We start from the raw sequence: 17,049 nt of genomic DNA on the forward strand, positions 1-17,049 counted from the left end.
TGTTCCTGAGAAGAGGCTCTGAAGCCACAAAGCAAGGTGGCATAACTGCAGGCCAAGCCTGTGCGGGGGATGGCACTCAGCCCCAGGAACACCTGTGGGGAGCTAGCTGGTCAGAGAGGGACCCTGCTTTCCATTTCAGAGGTCCTGATACCCCACACAGAGCCCAGGGCATAACTCCAGGAAGCTGGGGGCTTCCCAGGAGCTGGGGTGACTAAAGGTGGGAGAGTGATAGACAGTTTGGCTAGTGCTTCCAAATACCTATTTGACCTGCCTCTGTGAACAGACATGGGTAGATGGGTGGCCATGCTTCCTCAGGCATTCTGAGGAGCCAGTTCCCAGAGACAGGGGCACCTACTCCTCTGCAGGAGGTGACACGGCCTTCCTCGGGTCACTCAGACATGGCAGCTTTGGGCCCAGTCCCCCAATTAACACCTGGTGTGTGGTCAAGGAGCCTGGTGGGCAAGGCCCTCACTGCTGAGCTTCTGCCTCGAGGTGCAGCAAGGGGAGCTAATGGAGGCCATGGGGAGGACTGGGCACTCCATGGGCATAGAGACCCCACCCTGATCCCCTGTCTTGCTACCCAGCATGGTGTCTGAGCCCCAGGGCACACACTGCGAGAGCAGTGGATTACACTGGACGTCTCTGGATGGGGAAATGAACCGCTACCTAGGGTAGATGTGGTCTGTACCTGACGGGGAGGGAGGTGTCCCTGGAGGACTGGGAAAGGCCACCAGCAGCACGGCTGTAGAGACGTCCACTTGAGCCAGAATCACGAGATCCGGGAGCGGGCAGTAAGACCAGAGGCTGTAATATCACTGCACTGAGTTCAGCAAAGAACTAGTCCTAACTCGCAGGACCTGGGAGGATGTTACCTTCCACAGCCTCCTTTGGAGGTTAATTTCAAGCTCAGCCTCCTTTGGAGGTTAATTTCAAGGCTTCAGGGGTAAGGTTGCATGGAATTAAGACTGCTAACAATGTGAGATTAAGTGGGAAGATTATCCTGGATCATCCCAGTGGGCCCAAGGTAATCACAGGGCCCTTAAAAGTGGAAGAACGAGGGAGAAGAGGGGAAGAGTGATGCAGTGTGGAAAGGATTTAGTCCCTTCTCGCTGGCTCTAAAGATGGAGAGAGAGGCCGCAAGCCAAGGAATGCAGAGGCCTGAAGAAGCTGGAAAAGACCAGTAAGGAGATTCTCCCCTAGAACCTCCAGAAAGGAATGCAGGCTGCTGACACCTTGACTTTAGCCCAGTAAGACCCATTTCAGACTCTGAGCTTCAGCACTGAAAGACAATAAATGTGTGTAGTTTTAAGCCACTAACTGTGTGGTAATTTGTTACAGCAGCAACAGGAGACAGAATGAAGAAGCTCAGCCTCCTTTGGAGGTTAATTTCAAGGCTTCAGAAAGGATTCTGAAGCAGGTATCTAAAGGCTGCTGCTGCTCTGTCGGGAAAGACACTCACGCTCCTGCCACCACCTCTCCCTCTCACCCAGGCAGCATCACTAACTGACCAAAGCATCCCATCCAGAGCCCAGCCAGGCCTCAGAATCCTCTGCCCACGGCCTCAGGCGGCCAGATCTTATCACTGTGAATGAGCCAGCAGCCCGGCTATGTGGTTTCCTATGTACAGACCCATCAGCTCTGGGTCTGCTTCTCCTACAGCTGCAGTGATTGGCATGCTTCCCAAGTCACTTCCAAGTGCTTGCTGTGCACCAGGCTCTGTGGAAGGTGCTAGAGAGATAAATAGCACAGCCCCTGTCTTTCCTCATGAGAAAGTCCAAGCGTTTCTTTGAGAGGAAATCGAAAATCTAAACTTGTGTAAATCCAATCATTTTTGTAAAGCAGAGGAGAGCACCGACATCAGTGATGATAAAAGCTAAGGAGGTGCCACACTCGATGCCCACAGTGGGCAGGCTGCCATTCCAGGACACAACGCCTGTGCTCATCAGGAGAGAAGGCAGAAGCTGGGGCTTCTTCCTTCCTAAGGGATGCCGAGCTCCTTGCTGGGCCTCCACATGGAATCATGAGACCGTTTTGGCATGGCTGTCCAGAGCGGATGAGCGCAAGTGGATCAGTGGGCATGTGACCGCAGGCGGGCAGGATGAGGCTGTCCTACCTTGAACACCTTGATCTGGCAGCTGGCGGAGTGCAAGTGCTCGGTGTACTCCCCATTCTCGTTCTGCTTAAATGTATCAATCTGCACTCGAAAAGGCACTCCCTTCTCACCCCCGTGCTTCCTCGGGGTGAACTCTGTGCTGATACAGTGCACCTGGAAGGGGAAACATGGAGCAGGTAGCGAGATGGGGGTGAGGGCACCCCAAGGGCTCCTTTCCAAATGGAGGTTCCCTTCCTGCCTGGTCAGGTACAGACCTGCCTTAACCTCCCTGCTCTCTCCCAGAGCCATATGCTCCATTGAGCTGACAACCTCCCCATCACCATGCCCACAAAGGACATAGCCTGGTCTTACAGGCTATGTCCTGACTATTGCTCCAGGCCCACTGACCCCAGTAGCCTCACCCAAGCTCCTCAGAGACCTCTGCCTTGGAAAATCCTACAGACTGCAGAGCGGGGACCTAGCAGTCCCTAAAGGCCTGCTGTCCAGGTTACTCAGGCCAGGCCAGAAGCATGACCAGAAGGCTGGAACCACTTCTGTATTTCTGTAAGTACCTGCTACACAGAAGGCACTTGATAATTATTTATTATTATAATACCGTTTGTTGTAATAATACAATATTATTATAATAATACAATACTATTGTAATACTAATTTTAAAATACAATAAGAATATTGTGATTATGAAAAAAAGTCACTAATTTCTACTGAGTGATTACTATAGACCAGGCACTGTGGCCATGGCTTTATTTCCAATATCTGATTTATAAGACCAGTGGGAAAACTAAGACACTCAAACAGGGGACACACGGCAAGTGAGAGCCGGGGATAAGCCATGAAGCACAGCATATGGCCATGCCCTGAGCCAGCTCTATCTTCTGTCATGTTTACCATAAAGCTGGACTCTCGTCGAGGGCTTAATAATTAAATAATTATTTTAATAACAAAGTATTAATGGAAAATTTTTTGCTTCAAATCGTTCATGCCAGGTAATATTTATTTTATAAAAAGCATACATATGCATAAGCAAAACCCACACAGGACTCTAAAACATTCCAGTCCTTTTCTCAACCCTATGACCAACCAGCTCTGATTAAGCAACACTCCACACTTCCTCCCCCTTTGGTCTCCTTCCCCGCAACAGAGAACAGAAGCCCAGTAGGGCCCTGCCAGAGGCGTTAGGTTTGAGGAACTGCAAAATGGACCCCAAAGCTCCGGCCTCCCCACAGTGGGCAACATCCCTCCTTCTTACCTGAATGAATGCGGAGGCTCTCTTCGAAGGGTCCCACAAAAACTCGACTGCATTCAGCTGGGTCGGGCTGGCCCTGGGGTCCAAGATACCAACAGACAGTGGAATATCTGTGCACACATACACACACACAAAAGTGCAATTGTCAGCCACTCCCAAATATTGAGGGAAGGACTCTCATTACAGGTCCAAATTCCTTAACCACAATTTGAAATGCCAAAAGTTCTGAAAACTAAGTTTTGCATAACTCCTTTGGCAGAAAGCCTGACTTGAATTGCCATGAAGCTATTCAGCCTTTATACCATTTAGTGTAAACAGTCATTTTATTTTGCTGCAGAAGATTATTGTGCTTGATTGCCTGTTGGAGGCCTTGCCCGATTCTATGGGTCTATGTACCCTATTGTCATTCTAATTTCTAACTTCTGAAGTCCAAAACCCATCTGGCCCTAAGGGCTGTGGATAAAGGACTGTTGAGAGTGCCAAAGACCCCAAGATTCCATTTTCATTGCCCGTCTCTGTGATGCCCATCCTCCCCTTCATTATGTATCAAAATTCTCTAAGGCAGGATCCTTCTGCGAAGCCTCCCCTGGAACTCCGACAGCAGGTCTTTGAATTCCACCTGCCTTTCTCTTCCACCAACAGGGGAACTCCCTGAGTGCAGGCCCAGCAGTGTGTTCATCTCTGCCCGCTCCCACAGGGTTTTGCACAAGACAAGAGTGTGCTAAGATGCCCAGCACAGTCATTGATCCAGACGGCATCCAAGAAGAACCCCAGTGTGCTAGAGCGTCTTGGGCCTGCCCTGGCCCGGGGAACTCACCGATGTCCAAGATCCTGTCCCCGGGCCGGCTCCACCGCCAGCCCTCCAGCTGCTGGTGCTCCGTGTACTGCAGCCGGCGATCATGGAAAACCACGCGGATGATGCTCTGGGGAGCAGAGGCCGGCAGGGAACAGATGAGTGTGGGGCCAAGAAGGACCCAAGAGGAACCTACCCGCCACCTTCTGAGCCTGGGCACACCCCTTGCCCTTTAAGGCCGCTCCTCCTGGTGCTTCCTGTCCCAGCTCTCAGCGTGCGCCACTCTACACCCTCAGGAGAAACCGGTCAATGCCAACGACGGTAAGAATAACAGTGCCTACTCTTTTAGCACAATTATTAAGTGCTTTGCGTACGTGGTTAATTTATAAACTTTTTGTGCAGATGAGCAAATGGAAGCTCAGAAAAGTTCAGAAGTGGCAAAGCCAGGCTGGAACCCGGAGTCTGCCAGTCTACCAGCCCATGCTACTTCAGCACTCAACACCGGCGGCCTGCCCTAGTCCCCCTGGACAACACGCTGCAGGGAACAGGAGCTCGCTCTCCCTCTGGAGCTTTTCCCGAACCCCAGGTCATTCCTGAACCCCCTCAGCAGGCCCGGGTGCTGAGGCCCCAACCAACCCCACAGGGAGGGAGAGCACCTCACAGACTTACCTTGACATATTTTGTGCTCAGATCTTGAAAGTCTCCCAGCTTCCGATTCTCCAACAGACGAATTTCATAAGACTGACCTGGAAGAAGGTTAATGGTACAGTCCCCATACCTGAGTGTTTTCAAACTAGGGGCACTAGTAAGAGGCCTTCATAACCTCCTCAGTGCCCAGCCAAGCCTCACGGTCTAGGAGCAAAGCAGAGAAGAAAGTTCATAGCCAGCTCCAATCACCATCTGAACTGAATGCCCCCATTTGTCCACCTGCCTGGTTAGGCCCAGTGCACCTCAGGTAACACACTACAAGACCCCATGAGAAACAGCACCTCTACAATTTTCAAAGAAAGAGAATCCAACAAATATCTTGAGCATTAAATTTATGAAACATAACTTCATATTTCTTTATAAAGAATGTGCCCCATACACTTGGATAGAGAACACAGCTACTTAACTCCACATTAAACAATTGACCATACCCTTCCTGAGAGCAGGTTTAAAGGAATGAATAAAAGCCTGTTAAACATTGTCTCTAATTGCAGAATGAAAAGCATTTTCCCAAGTTAAAAGAATTTCATGTATTTGAAAGGGTGTGGGGATTCTATTTGGTGACATATAACCAGCACAAGCTGGTTAAAGAATATAAATGGAAAAAAGATCCATCCATAATAACAACAAAACACTTTAAAATGTTTATAAATAACCTGAAGAAAACTACACGTTTCATTGGAAGATAAAATACAGTTTGAATAAATGAGATACACTATGTTTCTAGATGGGAAGACCATATATTAAATGTCAATTATTCCCAAGTTAAGTTTAACCACAACTCTAAAACACCCTAGCATATATCATAACTTAATAAAAGATGTTTTTAAAATAACAGAATAAATGCTTTAATCACTGGTATTGGTAAATCTGATTAGTTGTTTTAAAGAATTTTTTTAAGTAATGATAGACTCATAAGAAATTATAAAAATAGTACAGAAAGGTACTGAGCACCCAGCCCCAGTTTCCCCCAGTGGTGGTACCAGGAAATTGACCATGGCACAACACAATCAACCAGACCCAGACCTTACTCATATTTCCCTGGGTTTTATATATTCTCTCATTCTCTTTCTCTCTCTCATATGTGTTTATGGGTATAGGCCTATAAAATTTTTCTCATGTAGAGATTAGCTATTTTTTTCAGAATGCAGACCTTCAAATCACAGCAGCCATCAAAACAAGTGACCGCTGAATTAAAAAGCTATTTTCCTATGGTTTCATTTTAACATGAATGACTACTTGTTGGACAGTCAGTATGGGGAAGGGCTTTCTGAACCTAAAATCATGGAGGAAAAGGAAAATCTAGCTATATTAAAATCTTTATAATCCATGGCTAACTATCTAAAATAACTAAAAGAGAAATGGTTAGAAAAATACTAAGACCCCTTATAGTGAGCTGAATGGTGTCCCCCCCAAAAAACCACATCTATACCCTAATCACCAGAACCTATGTATGTTATATTATAGTTGGAAAAAGAGTATTTGCAGATACAATTAAGTTAAGAATCTTGACATGAGATCTTCCTGGATTGTCCCAAATATCCCTAAATCCAATGACAAGTGTCCTTGTAAGAGACACACAGAGGAGACAGAAAGAAGAGGAGGCTGTGTAAACATGAGAGCCGAAATTAAAACGATACAATCTCAAGCTAAGTACTGCCTAGAGCCACCAAAAGCTAGAAGAGACAAAGCACGGATTCACCTTTAAAGCCCCCAGAGAGAGCATGGCCCTGCTGGATTTCCAACTTCTAGCTTCCAGAACTTTAGGAGGATAACCTTCTGTTGTTTTAAGCCAACACATTTGTAGTAATTTGTTAAAGCAGTCACAGGAAACTAATACATGTCCCCCCGCACACACACACACATATGAATACTAGAATGGGCAAATATGAAATTAAATCATTCATTCCAAATGTTTGCTGAACAACAACTATGGGCCAAATGCCGTGCAAATCCTAGGACATGAAGATGGCAGAATGGACACAGTGCTGTGTGTCAGGGAGCTCATCACCACAGCTCCCACCAGGCCTGAAAATGACACTGGTCAAGCCCAGAAATACCCACTCGCAAAGCTCCCTTCTCAGGAAGGTGGGACCCCTCCACTTAGCTTTTAGTGGCCCACCTTACAGGACTGGTGGACATGTAACACACACGCCAAGGCCCAGCTCTACTCAGGATGATGTGCTGGGTACATCACGTGAGACGGAAGAGGCGTAAACCTCAAACTCTTGTCCTGCCCACGTGCCAGTTCAGAAGACTCAGTTCACAGAAGGGTCTTGCTAACCTAATCGACACCTCTAACTTTCTGAAAAAGCCAGAACTTTCTAACATACATTTCCAGGCTCCTGAGCCTACACTGCCTTGACAGCAACATAAAATGGAGCTTCTCATACCCTAACTGGTTTTTCCAGTGTCCTCCACCTTCCTCAAAGAAGAATGTACAGGCTCTGGCATGAGGCCCAAGGCCCAAGTGGTTATTATGTGGGTTTATGGGCACTCCAGGGCCTACTGACCCCATGCTCCTCAGGGCAGCCTCAGCTTATGCCCAGTAAGAAGTATCTCCTGTCCCATATAGAGAAATTCCATTAAGTGGGGCTTTAGGCTCAAGGTCATGGCCTCCTCTACCAGGAACAGAGACCTGACACATGAGCTTCCCCACAGAATCTCCCTTCCTCAACCCTTCCTCCTGGAGGCACCCTCTAGAGTCCCTCCCAGGCACATCGCATCTCCCTGACTCAGGCCTCAGGCAGGACAGACATCCAGCCTCCCTCCCCATGCCTACCTCAGTGCCCACACACTAGCCACCCTGCTCTTACACAGCAGTATCCATAAGGCCACAGTTCACGGTCACACACTAACGGAAGAGCAAGGTCATGAAAGCTGCATTGACCTAAGGCACATAGGCATAGCCAGACCATCTCAGGGCATGGATGGGAGCCATGGGCTATGTAAAGGCACAGACTGTGTCTGTTTTGCTCACCATTTTACTTTTTGATGCATGGTAGGTACTTAACAAAAGCTTAAATATGATTTCATAATCTTTGCAATACTACTTTGGGCTAGAACTACAGAACTAGCTACAGTAAGACACACTCCTGCCCTCAAAAAGGCTAACTCTCTTCTAGGTTACATCGAACAGCACAGGAAAGACAAACTCCTGCTATCAGATGGGCAACACTCATCCGGAATGGGAAGGGGGAATGGTAAAAAATGTTTGAGCAAGGCGATAACATTAGAGATGGACTCTGAAAAATGAGCAGGATTTCGATAGCTGAGGGAAAGAGGGAATAAGAATGTATTCCTAAGCAAAACTATAGCAAGGAGGTGGGAAGGCTCAAGAGGCATGCATCTAGGGAACAATAACTGACAGCTTTCATCCACTGGGTACTTACCCGGTGGCAAAGTCTGCTCAGGTACTAAGTCACCCCAAATCTCACAACATGTCAATGGGGGTATTTAGCATTATGAGCCCCACTGATAGAAAGAAGAGACTCATAGAGGTTACCTGATGAGCAAGTTCGCACAGCTACTAAGTGGCAGAACCGGGAGCAGAAAAACTAAATCTGTTTCCAGAACCTGCCACATTCTTTGCCACATCCTACCTGGTGGGCATCGTATGCTGATCAGAGGGTATCTGTAGTTCCACAAGATGCTCTCAACGACTCCTTTCTGGAAAGCATCTGATCCCATTTTGCACGCTGAATAAAGTTTGCCTACATCTGTGGCATTAAAAGCACCCCGAACATCGCCATCCCAAGTTAAGATGGTTTTTTTCTCCTTCCTTCTTCCCTTTAGGACTAGCAATGGAGATGAGTCTGAGGATGAACCACTCAGCTTGCCAAGTGAGCTTAGATTTAGAAAAAGCAAAGATTCCATTTTCTTGTCTATAAAATACTGTCCTACATTCTAAACAATGATCTGGGTGGAAAAACAAATCACTGCAGAAAATGATAATAAAGCCTGCTCTAATTTCAGAATGGTGAAATGTGGAAAAAGAAAAAAAAAAGTTGGTCTTCGAATTAAGGAAATAGAGTAACAAATAACTCCCAGTTAGTTGTTGTCCAGCTATGCGATAGGACATTGCTAAGCCCCTATGTGTATGATTTCATTTAGTCTTCTCACCAATCTCAATTTATAGATGAAGAAATTAAGATCCAGACAGAGTAAATATCTTATTGAAGATCAAACCTGGGTCTCTCTGACTCCAAGGACTGATCACTTAGTCAAACTACACTGCATGGTATCTAGTTGCTTCAAAGGGCCCTTCTGGTTCTAATATTTAGAGTCCATCTGTTACATTTCTCTGAATTTCTTTATATTCATTTTATTTCATGACCCTCTTCCACACACCTAAACCATCCCCTTCAAGATTCAAATCCTTAATGCCCCGTGATTCAGTTCTCTGAACCAAGATGGACCTTAGAAGTCCATGTGGATAGGTAACCATACTGTGGCGTAAGGTTTAATATTCATTTCCTCCTGATAAACTAGTCTCCATGACTAGTTTGCCCCATTTAAAAAACTATTAGAAATTTAAAATATTCAGAAAATACTATAAGGTTACAGTAACTAAAACCATGTCATTTTTGGCATGGGAACAAATAGACCAATGCAAAAGAACAAAGAGGCCACAAGTAGACTTTCAGATACTTGGAAACTTGATCTATGACAGTGAGAAAAAAGATAGCTTCTCAAGAGTGCAGGGTGATTGGTTTTCCATATGGAAAAAAACTATATTGGACACCATATGTAATAAATTAATTCTAAATGATTAGAAGCCAGAAAATAAAAGCAAAACTTTAACTTTTCTAAGAAAAATATGAGACTACTTTATGACTGTGTTGTAGGAAAGGAGTTCTTAAACCAGAAAGACACACACAAAGGAAAAATTATGTCCTTTATGTCAGCGGTCCCGAACCGTTTTGACACCAGGGACCGGTGCTCCTATGAGAATCTAAGACCTGATGATCTAAGGTGGAGCTGCAGAGGTGATGCTAGCGCTGGGGAGCGGCTGCAAATACAAATGAAGCTTCAGCTCGCTCACCCGTGCAGCCCAGCTCCTAACAGACCACAGACCGGTACCAGTCTGAGGCAGGGGTTGGAGACCCCTACTTTACATTATGCAGGAAAACTATGTTAAAATTTATAGTGAGACACTTTTGAAAATGCCAGGGTGCTATTAATAATTACATAGTCCCTATAAGTGGGGACTGACCTGGGACATATGGACACCCCATGGAAACAGAAGATGGTCAATCAACACGTGAAAAGATACTGGTCTCTACAAGTCTGCAGGATAATGCAAAGTAAAATAAAACCCATTTTATATCCAAAGGTGACAGTCTGACAATATCAAATGTTGATGAGAATGTAGAGACTAAGCACTCAGGCATTGCTGATGGAAGTATTATACAGATACATTTTGGAGAAGAGTTTACCAAAAGATTTAGACTGAGGATGTACAAGCCCTTCAGGCAAGTAAATTGAGTTCTAGAAGCATGTCGTAATGAAGCTCTTGATGTGTACAGGGGGATGGGCAAAAATTGCTCATTACAGGAAATATGAAACTGTCAACAACCTACATATCCAGTGACAGGAAAAGAGATACGTCGATTCTGTTATTTGACTTGGAATGGAATAGCACACAGCACATAAAATGAACACTCTAGAGACACATATCAAAATGGAGAGATCTCAGAAACAAATATTATAATATTAAACAAAAAAGATAAATGATGATATATACATGTATGTATGTTTATATAAAGTTTGAAGGCATGCAAAATAATACTGTTCATTTTTAGGACTGACTATGCAAGGAGTAAAAATTGAAGAATGTGCATGGGATTCAAACTAACACCCATTTCACAACACTGGTTTTGCTTCTGGGGAGGAGGAAAGGGAACAGGATTAGAAAAAGGTGAATCAGAAGCAAATTTGGCAAGGTTGAAAAAACTGTGTTGGGCACATGAGTATTTGTTCTTATTCTCTGCAGTATTCAATTGATCTGAAATTAAAACAATTCTGTCACACGATCATACGCACACACAGTAGTTGAGAGAGGAAGAATACTGGAGTCAGTTGTCATTTGGCATTGCACTCTGGCTGTGTGTTTCTGACTCTCCAGCCCCATCTTAGAGGGAGGGTCCGTTGGGTTCCAGTGCTCAGCAGTCACTGTACACCCCCACTGCTACCCGCTTTGTGCCAGTGATATGCTGGGTACAAGACATCCCACGATGCTGGCAGGGGTAGCATTCACCCCACTCATTCACACACCACCCCACAATTTTGCCACTGAAATTAAAAACAGGTAACATAATGAGCCTATTTTATTTTGTCAACTCACTTTTTTAAACTTGATTTTTTTAAGTGTATATCATACCTATAGAAAATCATAATCATATACCATAAATATAGTACTTGTAAAATTTATATAGATATGCGGCTACCAATGTTCTTCTATGTACCCCTAAAACTGCCTTGAGAACCTGGTCAGCACCCAGGTTTGGAGCCTGGGCTCACATATAGACCCACCACTTACAACTGGGCAAATGGCTCCATTTTTGAGCATCAGTTTCCATATCTCCAAAAAGTGGACAATACTGGTACTTAATGCAGAGGATTGTTGGAAGATTAAAGATACATCCAGCAGAGATGGCACATTGGAGGTCTTTGGCTGGACCTCAAAACCTCCCCGCAGTGAGAGCACTGGTAGGAAGCGCAGGGGTCCCTACGAGCTGGTGGTGGCCTTTCCACAGCCTCACCAAAGCGTGCCAGACGATTCTTTCCAATATCCCTGGCCCCATCCTCTACTTTGGAGTTGTTAAAGGCCTTTTAAAGCTAAGAAGGAGCCCTGGGTCAGCACTTGGTTATGTCAACTAACCCTCCACAAGAGGCCACCAGCCCAGCCCAGAGGAGCCCAGTGCCAGTAGCAGCAGGAGATAAAGAGGTGGTCACAGGCTTCTCCTCCCCACCCCCAGTAGCAGTGGCCGGCCCAGCCCTGGTGACCCTATCCAGTTTAGCACTCCAGCTTTAGCCTGCAGGGAGGGATGCGGGCTCCTCAGCCTGACTGAGGCTCACGGGGAAACCTTAGCCACCACCTAGAGGAGACTTCTTAGGTCCTGCCCAAAGGGCCCTGAAGCCATTCCAAAGGGTGTGGGAATTTCCCTCTACCCCTACCTTGGGCTGTGCCCAGCCTCCATCCCTTTGCCCTTCCTTACCTCCACCCCACACAGAAATGGAGGAAGAATGGCGATGGGAATAAGAGATAGCAGAGAAAATTTTCCCAAGGAAAATGAAATGCACAGGTACAGCACTATGCACCGTGCCTGGCCCAGGCAGGTGCTTGACAAACCTGTTTCCTCCCTCTTCCCTCATGCAACCCTCAACATCTAACATCTTCCAGCCCAGGCATTGGTAAACTTTCTCCATAATGGGCTAGGCAGTAACTATATTCAACCTTGAGGACCAATACGATCTCTGTCATAACTACCTGGCTCTGCAATTTTTACAAGGAAGCAGCCACAGACAAGATGCGAATGAATGGGCATGGCTGTGCTCCAATAAATTTATTTATAAACACTGAAATTTGAATTTTTACATAACATTCACTCTTCCTGCTGACCTATTCCTTCCTCCCAACTTCTTTAAGCGCCTTGCAACTTTGCCCCTCAGCTGTCTTGCATGATGGCTAAGTCATAGCTCCCCAACTTGACTGAAAAATCTTGAGAACAGGCCAGCTACCAGTTTACCTGAACAAATTTGCACACAAACATACACATGTATATCAGCCCCTATAGAGTACTGGTATGTAATAGACTTTTAATTAATGGTGGCAGAATTTGATATAAATTCCCTAAAGCAAATAACAGAGCTAGAACTAGGCAGCCAAACCAGGAAGAGCATGAAAAGATACTTAGCCTCCCTAATGGTCAAAGAAATGCCAAATGCAAATAATGCAATGCCAGTGTCATCTGTCAGACTGGCAAAAGTTTAACAGATTGCTAATATCCCACAAGGACAAAAGATAGAGAAATGGGCCCACACACATACTAGAGGTGGGAGATATTGTAACAGCCTATTGGGCATTTTGACAATACCCATCAGTATTGTAAATACACATCATCTGTGACCTAACAACCCCACCAAAAAAGTACTGAATAATATGTACACAGTATAATCCTACTTTTATTTTAAAATGTTATACACATACCCCTATATTTGCGAGTCTAATATATGCATCTAACAGTGGATAAAGAAGAACCTTTCTCTCTTAAATTATATACATCATCAGCATCAACTTTTTTTTTAAACTAGGAATATATTACATGTGAATTTGAAAAAAATACAAAATGAAGAGGAAAGAGTGCTGTTCATACTGTTCCAAGCATGTAACAGATGCTCGCAGGAATAATGATTGGTATTTTTTAATCCAGTGTCAGGCTGGTCCCCAAAAGCCAATCAGGTACGCATTTGGGGAAAACCATCTTTGTCCAATAAATAGAACACCAAACACATGCCAATGAAGTCAGACACGCAGTGCTCCTTCCAGCCCAGCATCTCTCTGGGAGACCACTCTGGGAACCCATAAGCACAATATGACTACCCATTTTAGAGATGAGGAAAACGAGGCTCAGGGAGGTACTGATGTGCCCAAGGGAACACTGCAGTGAGTGGCGAAGACTCAGCAGACTGCCGCCTGGCCCTGAACAAGAGGGGTGGGGTTGAGTCAGACTCCCCTATGTACGTCCTAGCAAACTCATGGACCTCTCTGCATCTCACTCTCTACATCTGCGAAATGTTTCTTGCAAAACAGTTGTGAGGATTAAATGAAATAGTGTACTTCAGCCTGGCATGTAATAAGCACTCAAGTGCCAGCCACGACTGCCATTTCCAAACAACAAGCGGTGAATGAGCTCTCCGGCACAGAGCCCCGCCCACGCACCAGCCACCGGACTGGGAGCTGCACAGCTCCCACAACAGCTCTCACGACAGCTCCAAGCAAGTGAGCCAGCAGCCCAAGGCCACCCAAGGTCACACGGCCAGGAGGCAGCCAAGCTGGAACATGTCCCCAGGAAGGGGTGATTCCACCGGGCTGCCCTGGGCTGTGTGGCTAACAGCCCTGAGTTCCCTTCCAACTGTCTGGGTAGGGGTGTGGGGAATATTGATCCCACTGCTGTCACACGGGCAATGCCGCAGCAAGCCCACCCTGCTCGCCTCCCCCTGTGCTGTGCCCGCCAGGTTCTTCCGCAGAGCGGCTCTGCCCAGCGAGCAGAACTCGATGCAGGGCCTCCTGCCCGGATCACAGTGTTCCCAAGAACAGGAGGCAATTGCCCCCACCAGCCAAGACTTACAGGTTGTTTACTTTCCAAGTTACTGCTTTAGGTAATTGATGCCACATAAAACATAATGGAGGTCATCATTACCTCAGAGAAAGGAGGGCTAGGAGCCAACAGTGCTGTACTAATAATGGCAGACAGAGAAAGCATAATGCTGCCCACAGTGCACCAGCACGTGTAGTTTGTCTTGTCAGTATTATGCAAGTATGTCGACAGAGCTCTCACACACAGGCATGCTTCAGGGAAAAGGCTCTGCCATCAACACACCCGATCTCAGTTCTGATGGCCTGTCACCTGGGTGACCTTGGGCGAGGTCCTTGGAGCCATTATGAATGTCTGGGAAGAGTCACCATACCTGGCACACATTGGATCCCCAGTAAATACTTAGCAGATGGTAAGTACGTGTGTGTGCGTACAAAGTAAGAGAGTAAGTCATATCCTGGAGACCTTCTAGAGAAGAATATTTTCAGGGCTGGGGCAGGGAAAATACAAGATGCTCCTCTTTTAAGCATCTCGTAGTGTCAAAAATGAGTAAATGCTCAGAAAAAGGATGGAGGCGTGTCAGAGGGACACAGGAGCCAATCCAGAGTTCCCAGCGGCCACAGCTGGGATGATCTGAGCAACAGACTAGAAAACAATAGTGTGGAATTTTAACCCACAGAGTAAAATAAATACCCACGAGTCTATACTGATATAATAAGTAAATAAATAAACTAATGGTAAAGAAGAGAAATCTCTTTCTTACAGTAGCATTCCAATTACTAAATGTGAAAAGAAGGAAATAAATAAAAATTGATGCGGACAAGATCCGGCAATGGATGCTACAATTAGTGGGTCAAATTTAAGGATGATAAAATATCAGCCTAGTCTCCAAGTATCTCTCCTACCTCAAGATATTTATTAATTACAAAAGGGAAAAGAGTAACTTTACAGTAGAGAAACCTGACAGACACTACTAAATCATCAAGCAATGAGACAAATAGCATTATGAGCCCTTAACTTGATGCACTGGCAAGGGCACAATGTCACTTTTGTGGCGTTCTTGCCAAAAAAAAATGCTTAACCTCAGTCTCGTCATTACAAAACATTAGAGAAACCCAAATTGAGGAAGGTGTACAAAACTGACCAGTAAGTCCTCTCCAAGTGTAAAGATCATGGGAGAAATGGAAAGACTAAGGGACTGTCACAGATTGGAGACCAAGGAGACATGGCAATGAAATGACATGTGGGATCCTGGATTGGAATCTGGAACAGAAAGGGGACAGTAGTGGAGGAATTGGTAAAATTTAAATAAAGACTGTATTGGAGTTAATAGAATCACACCAGTTTAACTGCCTGATTTCAATAATTGTATACAGTTATATGTTAACATTACAAGAAGCTGATTAAAAGGTATACAGGAATTCTCGCTACCATTTTTGAGTTTCTTTAAGTCTAAAATGACTCTTTTTTTCTTTCCCCCAAACGCCCTGGCTTCCCGAGCCCCACCCAAAACTGTGGATAGTAAATCTGGGTGAGACCCATGAGTCAGCATGTTCATAAACACTGCTGGCCGATTCCGAATTGGGGGCCTCTAGACCCCTGGACACTTGATCAGCATTTTCAAAAATTGCTTGATTTGCCTTGGTAATGAAAATGGGATCTCTTTTTCCTATTTTATTTTATACTTGATTATTTCTGGTTCATAGGAAATTCACTAATTTTTCGTTAAATTAAACCTAATCTATTACAATGAATACAAAACTACAAATTGTCAACCCATTTTGATTCACAAAATGGCAGTTGCATATGGTTCCACCTAATGCAATGGTCTTGCAGATTAATAAGTAAAAGGGCAACAGAAAAAAAAAGGCAATAGATACAAACTGTCGATTTTTAGTAAATATGTGGGCTCAATTCTATTCACAAGTTATTAGAAATTAAGTAAATATAAATGAAAACAAAGTGCTAATTCTCTGTGTGCATATTAGAAAAGATTCAGAAGGCTGACAATATAGAGCCCAGGCAAGGATGGAGAGAAACAGGTACTGTTTTGCACCGGTGGTAGAAGTATAAACACGTAAGTTAATAAGACAAAGGACAGTAAAGAATAGAAAACCAAATTTCCAAGATCAGATGAGAATTGTGACTTGCTTAGGCACCTCTCCTCCAAGCCCTGCCAACGAGAACCATGTCCATGCTGGGGCTGAGGGCAATCATGTGCCCTTGATTGGCCAAGATCTTGGAAGTGGAGCCAGACAGCCTGGTTGCTCATATATGCGGCCCATCACTGTCTGGCCCCGGGCAGTCCCATTTTCTCTCTTAAGCTCAGGTAAGATAGATGAAGGACTTTCTGGGGCTGCCATAGCGTAAACAGGGCTTGTCAGTACAGCCCTGAGACAACCAAAGCCTCCTCTCCCTCCACCTTACCAGCCCCAGGCCTTCCAGAAGAGTGGACGCCTATGGACCATCTCAGAGAACTGCTCCATCAGCCTCTGTTTACAGAGTGGAGAAAGGGAGAGGGTGGGAGCAGCCGTGCTTATACAGGGCCCAGCTCTGGGGCCACATTCTTTCCAGGTGAGTATGTCACCTAGCCAGGCTAACAGTCCCTCCCCGGGAGTGTGGAAATGAAAACACAGGTCTACATAAAAACTTGTACGTTAATGTTCATTACTAAATATTCATAACAGCCAAAAAGTGGAAATAACCCAATGCTCATCAACTGAAGAATGAATAAATAAAATGAGGTACACATCCATATAATGGAGTATTACTGGGCAATGAAAAGGAATGAAGTTCTGATACACGCTGCGATGTGGATGGCCTTTAAAAATGTTATGCTAAGTGAAAGAAGTCAGTGACAAAAAATCAC

At 45.2% G+C, this 17,049-nt stretch overlaps 1 protein-coding gene across 1 annotated transcript in view; it reads right to left on the minus strand.

The window, feature by feature from the left end:
- The window catches only part of TFCP2L1 (transcription factor CP2 like 1), a 49,001-nt gene that overhangs the window by 17,547 nt on the left and 14,405 nt on the right, over positions 1-17,049 (minus strand). The window contains exons 3-6 of the mRNA XM_023532681.1: positions 4,822-4,898; positions 4,177-4,282; positions 3,363-3,469; positions 2,114-2,266 (exon numbers count right to left, since the gene is read on the minus strand). Of these exons, the coding sequence (XP_023388449.1) occupies positions 2,114-2,266; positions 3,363-3,469; positions 4,177-4,282; positions 4,822-4,898 (443 nt within the window). The remainder of the gene's footprint in view (positions 1-2,113; positions 2,267-3,362; positions 3,470-4,176; positions 4,283-4,821; positions 4,899-17,049) is intronic.

Source organism: Pteropus vampyrus, unplaced genomic scaffold, assembly GCF_000151845.1.
Source record: "Pteropus vampyrus isolate Shadow unplaced genomic scaffold, Pvam_2.0 Scaffold87, whole genome shotgun sequence".
Taxonomy (NCBI): Eukaryota; Metazoa; Chordata; class Mammalia; order Chiroptera; family Pteropodidae; genus Pteropus; species Pteropus vampyrus.